The sequence below is a fragment of the Leiobunum rupestre genome, chromosome 4, assembly GCF_980474605.1.
Source record: "Leiobunum rupestre chromosome 4, qqLeiRupe1.1.hap1, whole genome shotgun sequence".
In the NCBI taxonomy this organism is placed as follows: domain Eukaryota; kingdom Metazoa; phylum Arthropoda; class Arachnida; order Opiliones; family Sclerosomatidae; genus Leiobunum; species Leiobunum rupestre.
The window spans coordinates 22,072,475-22,091,615 of record NC_143387.1 but is presented as its reverse complement, the minus strand read 5'-3'; the positions used below and the strand labels follow the sequence as shown (position 1 = coordinate 22,091,615).

The following is a 19,141-nucleotide window of genomic DNA, read 5'->3' as shown; positions in this document are numbered from 1 at the left end:
CATCCTCCTTATAGCTAATTAAACATCCCCCTTGGTAAGCTCTTATACATAAATAATAAACCAAACGCAATCTGTAAATAATAGTTATAAAAACACCGAAAAAAACCCAAAAACAATTAAAACATTTTTAGACCCTATAAGATACAACTCAATAATTAAATCTTTAGAGTAAAACCCACACGAAAAAGGAATCCCACATAATCTTAAAAAGCTTACTAATAACCCTAGACCGACAAGAGGGGGGCTCTGTATCAACCCTCACAAAAGTCGAATATCCTGATAACCGAATATACTATGGATAACAAAGCCTGCACACAAAAATAATAAAGCCTTAAAAATAGCATGATTCAAAAGATGAAAATAAGCTATTTCTCAAAGGCCTAAAGAGAGCGTAAATACTATCAACCCCAACTGGCTCAAAGTAGACAAAGCAATTACTTTCCTAAAATCTATTTCCACACAAGTACCCACACCCCCTATAATAAGAGTTAATAAAGAAATCACCATTAAAAACTCCCTTAGCTCCAAACTGAGGACCCCCTCAGAACGAATTAATACAAATACACCCGCAGTCACTAAAGTAGAAGAATGTACTAAAGTAGAAGAATGTACTAAAGCAGAAACAGGCGTGGGAGCAGCTATAGCTGCGAGCAACCAACAAGAAAAAGGTAGCTACGCTCTCTTAGTTATCGCGCCTAAAATAATTAGAGCCCCCACAACATTTAAATTGCTCCCCAAATCCCCCTTGAAAAGCCAAATAAAAATCCATCTCCCTCTTGAGGCCAAAAAAGAAATACCTAATAAAATACATACATCCCCAATACGGTTCATTAGAACCGTAATTATCCCGGAATTATAAGATTTCATGTTTGGGTAGAAAATTACTAAGCAATAAGAAATCAAACCAAGCCCATCCCACCCTAGCAACAAAGACACTAAGTTAGGGCTTAGAACAAACAGACCCATTCTCAAAACAAATAGAATTACCAAATAAGAAAATCGCCTAAAATTTAAGTCAGCCTCTATATATCTTCTTCTATAAAGAAGCACAAATCTTCTAATAATCAGCACGACAGAAAGAAAAATAAACCTAATCAATCAAACAGGAGCATAAAACTCACCCCAACACTACCCTCATATAGAGGATACTCTAAAACGAAACTTTGACCGCTTATTAATAAATTTAGTCCAAAAAACAAAGCACCCAAACAACACACTTTCAATAACATAAATCAAAATTTAAAAATATTCACTCCCTAAAAACTACATATTATCTCCAATACCACAAATTGATATTTTTCTTAAACTATTTAAGGCTAAAAAACAAAGCACCCAAACAACACACTATCAATAACATAAATCAAAATTTAAAAATATTCACTCCCTAAAAACTACATATTATCTCCAATACCACAAATTGATATTTTTCTTAAACTATTTAAGGCTAAAAAACATCTAACTTCAAAATTAAGTATAAAAGAGGAATAATATGTAATAAAATAATAAAGCTTTCTCGCAAATTAAGACAGTTAATAAAACTATAACTACACAATAAAGGTCCATGCTGGACCAAAGAAAAAAAATATAAAGAATATGCCGGCCCTAAAAAAAACATTAACCCCAAAGGAACCATATATAATCTTTCAAAACCCAAAATTCCAAAGTACAAAATCAACTCCCCTGCCAAATTCAAAAATGGAGGGGCAGCTATATTTCTTGCACTTAAAAGAAACCAAAATAGCCCCATAAAGGGATTCACCAATAACATCCCCCGAATTAATATAAGGCTACGCGAGTGAAGCCGTTCATAAACCCGTGGGCGATATCATAATCACTCCCCCATTATAGCCGTATGCTCTCAAACTAAAAATTCCCCCTAAAAACATTATTGTATGACCAACAGAAGAATATCCTACAAGAGACTTTAAATCTCCCTGTGACAAACAAATAACTCTAGCCAAGACACCCCCCAAAACAGAGAAACTTACTACTAAATCTAATCAACTTTTAAGGACATTCACAAAAAAGGTAAAAATCGAATAAGACCATAACCCCCTAATTTCAGTATAATACTATAGACCCAAAAACAGGTACTTCCACATGAGCCTTTGGAAGCCACAAATGCACCATATACGCAGGTAATTTGACTAAAAAAGCAAAGAAAATTAAAGGAAATATAATTAAATCAAAATTACAATTAATATAATACAAATAACTATAGCCCACAAACGCAAGGTCCCCTACTCTCAACCTACTAAAGAATTATTAACCCGTATGCAAAATTTTAAAGGGAAGTACCTTAAAACTTAAAGGGCTGCTTTGATAAGGCAGACATAATCCTAGATTCTTCACTAATTTTAGATACATCACCAATACGAAAAACACACCCTATTCTAAAAATTTTAAATTCCGCATTGATTGATTTACCAGCTCCCTCTAACATTTCTTATTGAAGAAATTTTGGGTCACTCCTTATCCTTTGCCTAATCATTCAAGTAACCACAGGTATTTTCCTTACAATACATTATACTCCTGATACTAATATAGCTTTCAATTCTATCTCTCACATTATACGGGATGTTAATTATAGATGACTTTTCCGTTTTTCACACGCCAACGGCGCGAGACTATTTTTTGTATGTATTTATATACATATTGCACGAGGGATCTACTATGCTTCCTATAAAAACTGAACTACATGAATTACAGGAGTTGTAATTCTTCTTTTACTAATAGCAGCATTCCTCGGTTACGTATTACCATTGGGACAAATATCTTTTTGGGGAGCAACAGTTATTACTAACCTATTCTCAGCAATCCCTTATATTGGGCCTAATCTAGTAATTTGAATTTGAGTAGGATTTTCTATTGACAACGCCACCTTAACTCGATTCTTTACCTTACATTTTCTACTCCCTTTTATTCTAATCGCACTAATTTTTATTCACATTGTATTCCTACACCAAAAAGGTTCCAATAACCCATTAGGACTAAATAGACATTTAGACAAAATTCCTTTCCGCCCTTATTTTTCAATTAAGGATATTTTAGAAAAAATAGGGAAATAGGGGAATTTTCAGGCTAGAAATAGGGTGAAATAGGAACCAAATTTGAAAAGTAGGAACCAAATAGGGACCATTTTAATAAAAAATGAGGTCTTTATTTAAACTTTAATTTTTACAAAAATTACTTTTAAAATAGGATATTTCTAAAACTGACTTAGTTTTAATTTGTAAAAATATATTATCACAAAAATTACCTATCTTTACTCTAAATTATATAGTTCAACATTATTAATTTTACCGAATATTTTCAATTTCGCCGAGCTCGTGTAGCCACCTAATGTAGTAAATTATAGCTATAAACGTGAATCGATACAATTCTGGTTCATATTATAAGCCGATGGTACTTTTCAGCAAATTCACTAGAAATAGGGTTATTTAGGCACCAATTTGGATTTTAAGGTGTTTTAGGGACCTCGAAAAAAAGTACGGGCTTTTAGATATATAAAGGACCTTGTGGGAGCCCACTGTCTATTTCTTTATTATGTCTTTGGCCACCATCGTGAAAAAAAAAAAATACCAAAAAAACCATGAGTATTTTAGCAAATTGACTAGATGGCGATAGCGTCGCGGTTTAAAAATCAAACTTACACAGTACTATCAAAGGCGTAGTCAGCTCTACATGCTATCCTCCTTGCCCGAGCTCCGTATAAAATGTTTGGGGAAAATTAATGCAAAAAGTACAGCCAACCTTTTCTTTAATTTAAGCGAAATTGGTGGTGGGTAACGTAGAAAAACACACTGAAAGGCTGACAGCACGTAGAAATATTTTATGGAAAGGCCTAATATATATTGAGGAAAGATAGTTTAACTTAATAAATCTTGTTTTTTCTAAACAGGAAAGTGGAAAACCGAAGAAAAACATAGCGGGATTATTAACTCACGGAAATTAACAATAGACGGGAGGTCAATAAAACCCTTGTTGAGGTTAACGTTAATAGTTAGTGTAGGGAGATGTTGGCTCGCGTGGCATCAAGGACTTGCCACCACCCTCCTACGCATTGTAACCCGGCCACCTTAATTAATGGCTTAAAAGTTGCTTGATGACTTAGGCCTAAGGTGTTGCCTTGGGTATTAGCCTAGCTGATTATTATTATTATTAAGCGTAGGCGCGTTCAAAATTGGCCGTGGTTAGGCTTAACGGAGATTTTTGCGTCTACGCTAAAAACAAATTTTTGGCCTAACCTTTGCCATCGCGCCGTTTTGCATTTTGAAAAATTAAAAGCCTCATTGAGAGAAAAAATATATATTTATAACTTGAATGTCCAACCTAGTAGAATTGTTCCGGATTAAGTATTCAAATACTTGAGCTATTTGGCTAGCCAGGCGAATATAGTAACCGACAAACCGAATTTTTTTTTTATTCTGCCATCGCCTTTTCTCCACTTAGGGGGTGAAGTCATCCGCAGTCAATTACGTTTGGTACCGTTTAGACGGTGATATCAAAATTTTGTATAGGTATAAATTGATCGATCGCTTATATCAAATGAAAAGTTTATAGGATAAATAGTTTATAACATGCAAACAGTAATTTAAAATTTTATTAAAGATTTATTACAGATTTAAAACGATATATGGAGAAGTTACTAAATGGATTTTTTGAGAATCTTTTACTCTACTAAACACAGCTAAATTACATTTGAATTGTTTAAGAGAAGACGCAATCTATTAAATTGGGACAGATTTCATTGAAAATATTGGCTCCATATACCAGGTTAATTTAGAATTTCTGATGCTTTAACATTTCAACATTCCTTTTTATCAAGAACTTGGTCACTTGTTTTTCACTAGCGTTCGTAACGGCGCGTTTCTCAACTTAGGCGTGTAAACTTAAACGTGCCAAAGTTGCAGAAAACTCGCCTTTATGCTCGTTAGTGGAAACTATTCTACGATCGCGGTAAGTTTCAATAGATCATATAAGTATTCTCTAGTAAGCAAGGCCTGTGGCAGAACCCTGATTCTAATCCATAACTTCACAAATATAAAATAATATGTATGAAACAAAGAGGTTGAAATTTTAGCAATACATCAATTTTCTTTGCTGTGTGCTTCTGGTACATAGTTTTTGAGAAACAAATTAAACATTTGATGTGTAAAATAAAACATTTTTTTTGTAATTTTTCTTTTTTGTTAAAAAACCCAAAACCGTTTTTCTTCTGGTTTAATTTCAAGTACTGGTTTTAATTAATTTAAACTAATTGTCTTAGTTTAAACTTAACACAGTTTTTCAGATTATAATTTTTTTTCCAAAAAAGTCCTAAGGTTTTTAAGCCAAAAACCACTTGGTTAAACTTTGGTTTACACCATGGTGTAAGCCAGCCAACCCACGTGTATGGTAGATTTAATCATATAGGTTCTGCCACTATGTGGACTTCAGTAATTGTGGGAACTATTCCGCATGACTAAACACAAATATATATCGTCTATGAGCTCTACGCGATCTTTCTGGATATTCGACTACTAATATCTCGAGATGTTATAGTAAAATTACGATAAATTTACCGAGTAGTTTTACCGGTAAATTTACCAATTTTTTATAAAGCAAAAACCACCCAAATAAAAGAGCCGGAAAGCACACCTTAAGCTTTTAAAGACATCGCAAAAAGTATCATTACCAGCTTTACAAGCTAATTACGGAAATTCTGATATTGAAAGCGAAGACGATATCTTTATTTCTGAGATTAGTTCAGAATCAGATTTCCGGCACTGTTCCGGACACGTTCCATACATTTAAATGTATTTCTAAGGGGTAATCTCTAAGTTTAATGTAACCTAAGGCTATGGTAAAATAAAACTACTATTTTAAAAGTTATTGTGACAACAAACCAATATTTTGATTAAATAAAAAAATTCCTGGTAAATTTACCGTTTTTATTTTTACCGGTAAACTCAAATCACTACTAATATCGCGACACAAAACGGCGGAATTTGAAGAAGAAATATTGCCGTTTCCAGCAATATCCATTACCGCCCATTCCCAATGAACCAATATCTATTCCCATCCCATTTCAGTTAAAATATTTGTTTTCCAAAAACTCCCATACAATTTGACATAAATTGGCTCATTCCGCGGACACGGTGGTAAATGAAAAAAAAAAGGTTTCCAAGCAGATTTCTAATAAAGACAACGTTAACAGACAACTATCCATTATATCGGAGGTTAAAGGTGACTTTATGCCATCTTAGATTGTTGTATTGGTACAACCGTAAAAAGTAAAGCCACGGTCACACTAGTACTAAAAACCAGGTTTAAGTCAGCTTGAATGCCAGTTTTCCCAATGAAATTGCGAGAAACACGCAATGACCACTGGTTTCAACGAGTTTGTGAACGTGGCTTAAGAGTTCTCTTAACAAGGTTTATGGCTGACGTTGTTTGGAATTTTGGAATTCATCTTTGCGTTAGATAAATAGGACTAGCCATTGTGAAACCTCAAAAAGTTATTCCGATAAAAGTTTTCATTTAGACATTAATGAGTTCATCTATTGGTATTAATTTACAGTTTCGTATTTTAGTTTTTATATAATTGATCGGTGCAAGTGGTTCCGCTTTGGGAGGGCGTAATTCTGGAGAGCCAGCGACTGAACGATCCAACGTGTGGAGGTCCGTCGAGCACTTGCCTTTTCTTGCTAATCCCGAGCTCAGCGTCAACCGCTTCGTTCGCCGTATTGCCAATAATACTTAGGTTTTCCTCGGAATACGACAGCTCGAAGTTGGTTTTATTTGTCTTCCCAGTGTACCGTCTCCTACGTAAATAAGATACGTATATCGTTAAAAACCATTGCTGATATAGTAGATCTTTTTACTCCTAAGACGTTTTATATTCCTGTTCCCGGGATGAGATTTACCCTGCCCCATCAACTATTCGCTTGTTCCGGAGTATAACGGCTGCTCTTTCTACTACTCCTCAAAAGCAGGACTTAAGAGCATCGTTTACTCATACAAAATTTCGCTTGTTCTTGAACAAAAGATGTTCACCTTTTACGCTAAATTTAACTATTGGTTTGCATAGGTCGAAAGAACTACTTCACCGTGAACCATTATGAGCGCAACACTTGTTATGCCTCCTGAAAAGTGAATAAACTGATAAAATCGTCTGCTTATCCACAGGACCACAGGAACCATTACGTTTTTAACCCAACTCGAGCTTTACCGTTTAATTTTGAATAAGAAAAAAAATTGCAAAACCCCTATTTGTTTCGAAAGTTAATATAATCTTAATCTGTACGGCCTAATTACTTTATATTTTCCAAAATTATGAAAAATTGCTCTCAATGGAGTGGTGGTTTCGGTGATTTTGGACTTTAGCTTGTATATCCCGTTCTAAAAAGTGATCGTTTGCTGCCCAGGGTATCACCTTGTACTAAATAACAGATCGACGTTTCGATTCCACTGGATTTCCCCATCAAGAACTCGACACGGTTATTCTTATTACTCTATCGGGGAAAATAGGCGCAACAGCCACTGCGCAAGTGCGAAGGTATCACAAGCAGCGCCCATGCTTAAAATTTCGAATTTGAACGTTAGCTACGCCACCTCATAGCTATTTAAGATATTACTATTTCTTTTCCAGTAGACCACTTAAAAATTGACAGGCGAATGCCAACAGAGGACGCTACCTAACAGGATCGCTCCGTGTGATACTTTCGCGCTTGTGAGGAGTGAGTAACGTATTTTTTCGCCAGTAGAGGGATGACCCTAAGTGTGGTTTAAGTTTTAAGGAAACCGAAACGTTCCTTTACACGCGTTAGAACATTTGTACGCTCCAAAGGTTGAATGACGCGCCGTTACGTGCGCTAGTAAAAACCAAGGCTTAGGCTTAAAGGGGATTTTTTGCGTCGACGCGCGCAAAGCTTGAAACAAAAATGAAATTTTAAATGATTAGTAATGCAAATCAAGTGAAACACTAAAAGTACCTGGTGCGTCTGTGCGATTCACTGTCGATGTAACTGTCTGCAGATTGTTGCCAGGCGCTCAAGGGGCCCGCGTAAAGGCCCTCGCTGCCCCTGCGCAACAGGACCGTGTCGCCCCGCAGTTGATGATTGAGTTGGTGGTGGAAGTGATATCGAGCCAAAGGCGGATGGTAATTAGGCTGGTGGTTGGAAGTTTCCGATTCTTGAGCGTTTTCGGTGTGTGGTCGATCCGAGATGGGCAGCGGTACCAATCTCACTGGGCGAACTCCCCTTTGCAATGGCTCGTCCGTCACCCCTTCTTCGACTACTGTGCGGTCCAACGTAGGCATGCTGTTCCAATATATTGGTCGACGGCTCTGCTCATTAAATACACGGTTTTTCTCAGTGGACCTCGTAAAATACACCTCTGGTAATACATTTTCCAATTTTTCGTTTATCACGAGTATTATATTTTTACATGTATCATTGGCATTGCATATCTACAGGAATCCATATCTCCACTTGGAATGCTTATCCGGTCGTATCGCGTATGGTAAGATCATTCTGACGGCTTTGACCCCGCCTACGAGAGAAAAATTCCCTCTGCGCGCGCTTTCCTCTCACATTGCTGTTTGTTAAGCTAACATAGTGACGTCCAAAAAACCGTCAGCCACATCGAGACGAAAATCAGCCGCGATAAGCATTCCAAGTAGAGGTATGGATTCCTGATATCTAGTAACTAAATTCTCTATTCTAAAATTAGAATTTGGGAAAGCAATCGCGGATATGTGTGCATCACGGCTCAAATTTACAGATAAATACTTCACTTATAGATGTAAAATGTAAAATCACTCTGCGTAAGGATATTTACCTATTGATAAACCATATTTTCCCGATCAAATGGTATTAGCATAAGTCTATAATATTGTTCCATAACTTTGTCACTTTGGGGAATATTTTACTGAGAGCTAGTAACGGAGTGACGTCATCACAAGAAGAAAATCTCCCCCGAGCGAGGTACTGTCGCAAAACGGGGACGAAGACCGTAATGTAGTCTGTCTTGTGAATAGCTCTCAGTAAAGCTTTTGCATGTGAAGAATAGGAAGTGTCACACTTATATCAGTATATTATACACTTATGGTATTAGTAAATGAATATATGACGATCTTCGCCCCACACTCGTTTTTTTTCCCAAACTTGAAAATTCATTAGGAGCCCGCTTAGGTACATGTTTCAAATCTAATAAAATTTGTAATATCATATGTAACATAATCGCTCATAAGTATGTCGCTATACATTGCCAAATGTAGAATTTTTTTAGACCTTGTTTATCACGGAACATATAATAAATTGACTCAAACATTTTAAATTCTTATGATCCGTGTGCTATTGAAAAGGTTACCATGGAAACAAAATCTCATGATGGCTAGGCACGAGCTAAACTATAAATTTCCATAGCCAGAAACGCGCGAGGAATTCATTAACTTCCGACTCAAATCTATAAATTTGACGACGCGTTTTTCGTCCCGGAGATAGAAGTCACGTAATTTACGTCATATCCTGTGAACAATGTTTCAAAAAAGAAAATGCATTTATGGCATACTTAATAGTGTTTGTGTCACATAAAGGTAAGATAGGTAGATGAATACTATATTATATTTTTAGGTTATAAATTTCTGCACATTCAGTATTTGGGATCTGATAGCTAACTAGTCGACACAGCCGTAATATTACTTCCACATCAGCCAAATATATGGGGCCCCAATGGGCATCGCTATCGATAAATCAAGGGCAAAAAATTACGGGCCCCCGAGTGCTCAAACGGAAATCACGCTTCTTAGAGTTTTTCATGACCCATTAATGGTAGTATCGATCATATTTGTCGCCTCAGTGGTCACTAAGAAATCAAGGGCTCAAAGTTAGGGCCCCTGAGGGCCCCAATGGATATCATGATAGAACCGTTTTAAATTATAAATTATCATTACCAAAACTCGATTTTAAATAGCAGGTTTTAGAACGCGAACGCGTTAATTGTCATTATTTTTTACTCAAATCAATTTTTTGGAGATACCTGGTTTTGGAAATAAAGTAGCAACGGCGACCTACACCACCGCAATTAACTAACTCGCGAGCCATTGCCAGAGCCTCCGAACTGGGAAAGAGGTGCGTACTTATGTATATATTAATTTCTAAAACATTGGGCGGCCGAAAAAAATTGGTTAAATAATATCGACAGGGACGATAGTTTTCGTCAGTCTGGCAACGCTGCCTTCTTTAGCGATTTCGCGCAAGTGCATTAGAAACCAACGGATCGAAACAAACATAGTTTAAAAATAAATTATATTAACTCGTCTCTAGCGCCATCTATAATGCTGTCGCGGCATTGAACTACAACAACAGCTACTACTACTACATTTCGGCCATAGCGATAGTGCCCTTCGATATATACATAGTGATCTAGAACTAAAGAGTAAGTCAGCTTTTGGTGTCTAACATTGGTTCCTAATTGGTTGCTATTTTTCTTAAGAAAACCCTTGCTCTCTCCCCATTCCATTTTCATTTCTCACGTTATCTGCAATCCCTAACCCTCTAATCAATTATAAAGGTACCTGCTCCTATAATTTAAGAAAACTCCTATTGATTTGAAATGGACGCTTACCCTTATTGTCGTAGTTTCTTTGTGTATTGCAAAATCTTTCATTCGATTGTAGTCTTCTTCTTCGCTAATTGCATCCAGAAAGGTTTGACTCTGAAAAAGACAATTTCTAGTTAAGTAGGTGGAAACATTGTCGACGAACGATCGTTAGTCTGAGTCAGTTATTGTTTGTTACAAATTAAGATAGCACTATCATAGAAAATATAGAAAGGGGAATTGCAACTCCGTCGATTTATCGTTTCAGTACACTCGCGGCCTGTTAATTTCCGGAAATTCTATAACTTTAGTCCCAAGCTTTGGAACCTCCAGATACATTTTAAAGCCTTTTCGGTATTTTCTATGGAGCTGCGTCGAATAAGATTGCTGTGAGATTTCTGTCTCTTTGATAGAGTACAGCGATATATATCTTAAAGCAACTTACGGTACAACGACAAATATACAATATTTTGTGAGTAAATCAGAATGGTTGTTACGTTGGTTTTATTGGGATCAGCGAATGGGTCGTAGTTGAACACTTTCCGATGTCGTCCAAACTTGCTCATTCTGCGGGTAGGGGGCGGGAACGGAGGGGCCGGTAGGGGCAGCGGAGGCGATGGTGGCTCGTAGTCCACGTGTCTATGTCATCTCGGGGTTCGATACACTTCCTGCCGAAAATAAATTGTTACGTATTAATTGACATGCTGGTGGATGTTATTTAAAATTAATACGGGTTGATTTGGAATAAATGAAAAATAATATATTTCGAATACCAGACGTATATAATATACCTCTTACAAGAGAAGTATTCATATCTATTTTGGTAGTAATCAGCTAGGCTAATACCCAAGGCACCACCCTAGGCCCAAGTAATCTAGCTACTTTTATTGCCTTTAATAAACTGCAGGTGTGTTATTCAATTGGACCATGTACTTTCACAGTATTTCTGTTGATATTCCAAAACACGATTTGTATGGAAAATAATGCGGGTTAAATACACCATAAAACTTTTACAGAGACCAGAAAACTTCACTACGAAGTGTACTTTTTAAATTTAATATCCTCAGGCGGAGTAACACAAGCGGTAAATTAAGTGACAATAAATTCGCCCCCCCCCCATTGAGAAGTGCCTCGTGTGTGCGAATATACATATTTCGTTTTAATGACATAGATGCATGATACTTATCTGTTATGAGTTATATTATAAACTTATGGTAATACTTTTCAATGTAGATAGTTCGTGACCATAAATCACGATAAAACTCGAAGAGTGAAGCTAATATACCGATAACTAATTTAAATACGTTTGTAAAAACACGACTGATACTTCATGATTTATTAAAATATTAAAAATACATTTGTTAAACTTTTAGTTCAATACAGGAATATTTTGTTAACATTTCTCTGATCTGTGTACAATTTCTTTTTATTTTTAACTATGCCCGATTTATTATCTTTACACATTTTTATGTTATTCCTTTCTCATCATTAATTTTATTTTCGTTAAGATTTTGGCCACTCACACGTCAATTTAAATACAATACCGAATTCATATTGTATATAAATAAATTGCGAATGCAAAAAATGTTATGTAGGTACAACGAAAAGAAAATTTATGGTGGGAAAAGAAAACATAAAAACTGTGTACAGTTGGGGGACAAATATAATGGTATTGCAAATCATATCTGGAATACAAAGGCACATAAGATGGACTTGGATAATAGTGATATTGTTTCGACTTGAAAATCCGAAGGAGGAGCTACTAATCATCGAAGCTTACCTTCCTGAGTTGATCTTCCATCATCGCTTGTTGTACTAATGGCAACTGACTCTTCATTCCCGCTAACGCCTGCGAAAACAAAATTAAAATTGTCGCTCAGTTGTGGTATGGTAAAGCAATGTCTTCCACATACGAACCGGAAGTGAACGTTGTTAAGGCTATGTACTGTATTGAATTATACTTTGATAATTTTAGGAAAACCGAGGGGCTAGTCACTCCGCGTAATCGGTGTACATCCCGAACCTTTGACTGTACTAACGAGATTACGCGTAATCTTTAGAGTTTCTACCTTAATCAGTGTTGACTACGCGTAATCTTTGTACAGGTCATCTGACCGTGGTTAGCCCCTCGAGGAAAACGGTCGGAGCTTGGCTATTAATGTACAGATATTCAGGTAGCCGACAGAAACGTATAGTAACATACTTTACTTTTTCTAGGTAAGTGAATTATCCACAAAATTCGGAGAAGTTTCAGTCCATATATTAAAAATGGGTGACGAGAACGCAGTGGCTCCGGTTAAAAAATGGGTGACACTATCGCAGTGGCTCGTGTTAAAAATGGGTGACAATAAGGCAGTGGCTCGTGCTAAAAATTGGTGACAATAACGCAGTGGCTCCGGTTAAAAAATTGGTGACAATAACGCAGTGGCTCGTGTTAAAAATGGGTGTTAATAACGCAGTGGCTCGGGTTAATAAATGGGCGACAATTACGCAGTGGCTCGTGTTAAAATCGTGACCTAGTACGCAGTGCAAGGTCACATCTAAGTAACCTTATTTTCAGAGTGGTGCCGTTCTACCTAAGAGTCGAGACAGTAACAATAACTCTCATACGACTACATTATTAAGTGAAAGCAATATCCACTTTGCCGCTGTTTTGTTTAAAACATATTATTGTCCTCGCCAATCTGACTAAATAAAATCGCCATCTCTCTTGCTCTCTACCCGTCGCTGGGAACGCCTTCCTTAAACGGAATCGATTTTCTTGCTAATGTTATTCGCGAGCGTGTTCATTAAAGCGTCGCAGTTAATCATAAAGAACTCTCATTTGGGAAAGTAGGTGATTCCCCCTTTCAAGGTTGGCTCTTCGTATTTGGCGTGATGTATTACTCCCTTGAGATATTTTCAAGGCTATTGTTTCCCTTGACGATAAACTATGAGTAATTATACTCAGATTAAGCTTTCACGATTGATGATTTCGAGGGAACTAACGCTATTAGTACTTTGTAATAGAGGTTAACATTTCTTCTCATACTCTTGATTTATACAGATCTTGAGTGATCAGACAAGGAATATCAGTATCTGTCTCTAATACTCTTGTTTTAAAGAGATCTTATCTGATCAGAAAAGCAATATCGGTATCTGGTTCTCATACTGTTAACAGATCCTATCTGATCAGATAAAATCTGTTGACCTTATTTGAATATGGTCACTGATCTGCTTCTTAATTTTAATGTAACATCTGCTTCAGATTTCAGAATTATTTTAAATAATAATAATAAATAATTTAAACATTTAGAAAAATGTTTTATATATGAGGCTAAAGTGACTTTTAAAAAAATGCATCTAACGCAAAGTAAACGTTACGTTGACTTTCTGATCTGATATCTGAGATATAATTAACGGATAATAAAGTAGTATCAGTACGACGTCACGTAACATCACCCATGCTTTTTTTCGAATAGAGAAAAAATTATAATAAAATGGTGGCCATGGTCAAAGCTACAGACTGATATAAATCTATAAATTCGGTACAGGCTGATATAAATCTATAAATTCGGTACAGACTGATATAAATCTATAAATTCGGTACAGACTGATATTACTCTATAAATTAGATTACAGTGAACAAGCTATATTTTATCTACAGATGGTTTAAAAATGGCTATAGTTGATTTTGATACAGTTGAAAAAATGTAGGTGTTAACTTATCGGAATTAGAAGCACTACTTTGTGGATTTCATTATAATATGTTCATGCTTTAATAGCCTTCGTGTGGTTTCATGGTGGTCTCAGGGTAGAGCGTTACATATTCTGGTGACATCATTGACACTATAGTGTAACGTAAGTGTCATCCCCCTCTACCCATGACGCCCTGACTATAATGTTAATAAACCAGATATTCGAAAAACAGTTGTAATTTTGGAATTCTGGACAGTATGACGAAAAGAAGTTGAAAACAATAAAACCTTAAATCAGATACTTCAACCAGTCCCATTTGAAATTCCTCGAACCAGTACAGTAATTTGAATATAATTTTTATTTTCAAAAATTGCAACTGAGTGTATTCTAAATTTTGGAAATTGTTAAAAGGTGAAAGACCAGTGGCACATAGCCCGTTCTATGAAATCCAAGCAAAACTGGCCAAACATTTCACAAAGACTATTCAACCAAGTTTGTGGGACTAGCAACGTTCTCTATTCTTTGTTTTAAAAACTTTAGGTTATTTTTGGCCTTGTGGGTCAGACATATTATATTAATGGAGGTATTTATAGCCATTTTTGTACACCGACCACAGGTTTTCCAGATAAATTATTTTATATCCGTCGAAAATCTGTCCAAAGTTTCACACTCCTCATACCTCAAATTGGAAAAGCACTCGAAACTGATTTTAAAGAACGGTCTATTGCTCAATCTGAAATGTCAGCCTACCTTCTAGGGGTAATCGAGTTTTTGGAAAACACAATTTGGGGCTTTAGGACCAACCTTTTTGGGCTTTTCGGACAACCCGGCATTGGAGAAAAAGACTTACTGGTCGCGTCTCTATTTTTGTGTATGAAAATATCCAGAAACTGTCTGACTGCCATACACAAAAAAACAAAACAGAAAAAAAAACAGCCAACCAGTCCAAAGATCAAAAATGACTAAAAACATCCCAGTATATCTCAACCTAACCTTACGAAATTGCCAAAAGTAGAAATCCGATGTTAAGCAATCAAGGGGATTTCCATGTTGTTAATTTCAAAGAGAGTTTGAAAAATCTGAAATAAACTAAATTTAACCATGGTGTACGTATAGGGGTTTGGGGGTTCAAACCCCACCGGCAATGAAATCCTGTATACGCCCTTGCAATTTAGAACCTCCAATCTAGTCATTGTACCGAAACTTAATCCTGAGCCGGTTAAACAATATTCAAAACGAAATCGTAGTGATACAAAATTTTGTAGTTCATAAACTCCTCAATAATTTTTCCAAGGTTTAGTAAGTGTCGTGGTTGGCGGTCCAGCGCCATTAACAAGATCCACTTTTAGCGCAGTTGTAGAACCTTCGTGAAATTGATCCAACATTTTGAACGTCCGTGAGAAAGTTTAGCAGTTTTAAACTATTATGTTTTTAAATATTTAATGGATTAATTTAATTACAGAAGTAAAGTATAATTACTTAAAAAAATAAAAATTGCAAACATTTTAAGTTCAATAAATGGACAAGCAAAATAATTATGGATCATTTTATAATAAAAATAAACAATCCCCGAATAAACAACCAAACAAAAATTTAAATTTAACACCGTTAATACCATTCGATATAGAAAATATAAAAAATATTATGAACTATATTTAAAATCTTATAAAATAATGGTCATATCGTTATTTGGTCGCTGTAGTCTTGTATTATTCTCGATATTCAAAAACTTTTCAGGAAGTTTCGTAACAAAATTAAAACAAACGACGCAATATTTAAACACAAAAACAATTTACGGAGATTATCACTTAGCGCAATCAACATACACACCTTAAATTTCAAATTGAGGCAATTTAAACTGCATTTTTAAGTTTTAAAAGTTAATTCTTATAAATAGTTAAATTGAGCCATTGGGCTTAGCGGAATGGCGGCCAAGCTCAACCTAAGGCAGTTGCGCCACTTCGTGACAGATTTAATCAGCTGCAATTTCAAAATAGTACGATCCACAGACGGCGCAATTTAATTTCTAAGTTATCGTCGATTATATAATGGAATCTCACCTTGAGATGGTCGAATTTTTTGTTAGCAACGAGTTCTTTCCAGCGTGCATTGAAGGCGCTGAAGGGCGATGAGATGTCACGGTTTGCACGAGGGATGGACATTCCTTCGCACTCTAAACACATCCAAGGACTGGCGAGTTCGAAGACTGACACTGAAGCTTGAAGGAAGACAAACCACAATCTCTCGGGAAGGTTCGCGGGAAAGTGGTGGTAAGGGTTGTAACCTGGAGGACTGACGGTGCCGTTTAGCGGTGGTAGCGAGGTCTGGGAGGACCGTTGACCGCTCTTCAGCAGACTCACTCTTTCCGGTTTCCTGAGAAGGTCTTTGAAAGTAGTGGCCGAAAACCCGTCAGAAATAAAGGGAATCATGTTCGGAAGCGAATCGGACACGGTCAGATGAGCACCAAATGAGGAACAACTGCGCGCTTTGACCACTTTCCACGCTTGAGTGTCTCCAAGTGGTCCAGCGCTGAAACAAAAAGACGCGTCAGGTATCTTCCGAGTATTTGGGGCAAGCTTTATTCAGGACACGATGGTTGCCATGGACACCGTCGTGAAAACAGCGATGCGCCTCGCTTGTCCTCAACCCGAATTAGAGACGCGCATCGAGGCCACTTAGCTTACGATTAAAACGTGTACGAGTTATACGTGTTCGGTCGCATTACGAGAAAGTGATAGTAAGGGACCACACCGCTGCCAGGTACCATTTGCACGGTTCCTCGATTATTATTTTCAAAAGCCACCCAATTTTTAACCGAACCGAATTCGCTGATACAGATCTCTCAGTTACCGAAATGGGAAGAAAACGTGACAACAGGAGTCCTTAGGGTGAGTAGTTCTGGGAATACCGTACTAAGCTCTAGCGGGGGAACCCCAACGAGGAAAGGATGCAAAGTCACAACCAATGTCCTTTACAAGAACTTTCAGGTATACCAAAAATCTCTAAAGATAGTTATGGCTTACAATATGCTCATTTTAAAACTATTTGTACCACAAATTTTCGTTGACTTATTGTTAGGAAAACGCGATATTAGAAAGATAGACACATTTACGTTGGCTTATTCCTAAACCTCTATTAAAGTTGTCAATTCTAAATCGTATTAGCCCCTCTTTCTCAGATAATGAGGTCGTTTTAGCTCTTTAAAGCCTTAAAATAGTCGAAAACCGCCAATTTTGGAGCCAAAGCCGCTAATCCGGCAACCCGGTCGCCGTTACGAGAGAGAAACACTGAGCCAGAAATTTTTTGATGTATGCAAGACAATTAAATTTGTATCTCGTCGGAAGGTGCACGCCCTTTTTCCCGTTGCCCTAGATACGAGCTCGTGTTGGCTGTTTCGTTATCATTTCAGGGGTGTTTTTCGGAACTGAACTATGACCGTCGCTTTCGCCCCAATCAGGAATATTAGCTGTAATAACGGAGATTTGCTTTTTCTGACCTAAATATCGCTTTTATTGTCACTTCAAATGATTTAATGGCGTCCCACTTTGGCCTATAATATTGTTTCTCAAACGAATGAAGAGATGTCCCGGCTCTAGTCCAGTTCCGCCTTCGAAGTTCACTAATGCCATCGTAGTACCGCAATGGCTAATAAAATGAAAATATAATTGTCACGACAGCACAAAATTTATCAATTGTTGACTCGCGGATTTCCTGTGTATAACCACGCCGAAATATGTACATTTGGGTATAATATCAAACTACGTATTATTTAACGACCCGAATATTTAAGAAAAGTATTTTTCAGTGATACCAATGCTATTAAAAGTTAAGTACTTCAATCAACGCGTTGAATATATAGAAGAAGTATCCTGAAATTTGCGAATATAATCTAAGAGCGATTTTAGACGTATTTATATTTTTACGAGGTTGTAAGGTCCCCACAGACTAGCGCGTTATAATTTTAATAAAATCTGGAATATTCCAGACCACAAATGGAAATTTAAAATTTAGTCTCCGTTACGATTTAGTTACGTAGAGCGCGGGGTTTTATCTGCTCTGCCCTCCCCCAATTTCTCAAACGTTCCTACGCCACTGAACAAAAGACTGTTACGGAACGACCATGATGTAGTTAAACGCTTTACGCTTTTACGATGGTCTTCCAGATCGCTGAAAGAAAAATACTGGGTAATTAATTCAAGACACATTAGGCTACATCGCCTTCGCTTTTTCTTTGTAGAAATAGTGTTCTATGTACCCTATATACTGGGTATCCACTAAAAACAGAAAAATGATAACTAATTGAAAAACGTTTTTTTACTAGTGTAAAATTGAATGACCTTGAATCACGTCTTCAATGTCATTAAAAAACTATCTCGAGAACCGTTGGGTTTACGGATTTGATTCCAATTAGATATTTGTTGCTCGCCATATTATTAGCTCAAATATCTTTGATTTGACCAAATTTGACCAATCATAAGCCGAGAAATTGAAGGTTATTGAATTGAACCTGATTTCTGTAAGATTGGTTGTAATGACAACAAGTTTTAGAATAATTGAACTACGTCGTTAAAGAGCTCAAGCATGTATCGTAGCCGATGGAGGCATAATTGAACCGTTGTAAACTATTCAGTATTTATTTTATTTAGTCACATTAATACTAATCACTGAATTCATTAACCTTCAATTTCTCGGCTTATGATTGGTCAAACTTGGTCAAATCAAAGTTATTTGAACTATATGGCGAGCAACATCTTTCTAATTGGAATCAAATCCGTAAACCCAACGCTTCTCGAGGTAGTTTTTGAATGATCTTGATGGTTCAATGTCATTCAATTTTATACTAGTAAACGGCTGAGTGTTGTGGTGTGGCTGAGTGGTT

The 19,141-nt window shown here is 36.6% G+C and overlaps 1 protein-coding gene across 1 annotated transcript; it reads right to left on the bottom strand.

Annotated features, from left to right (window-relative positions):
* Positions 1-6,515: 6,515 nt before the first annotated feature.
* LOC149947144 (uncharacterized) lies at positions 6,516-10,657 on the bottom strand. Its single transcript, XM_090173751.1, has 3 exons — positions 10,612-10,657; positions 7,977-8,329; positions 6,516-6,806 (listed from the first exon to the last, which is right to left on the bottom strand). Exons 1-3 carry the CDS (start codon positions 10,651-10,653, stop codon positions 6,572-6,574), a joined length of 630 nt encoding a protein of 209 aa, XP_090029877.1. The 5' UTR covers positions 10,654-10,657; the 3' UTR covers positions 6,516-6,571.
* Positions 10,658-19,141: the final 8,484 nt, after the last annotated feature.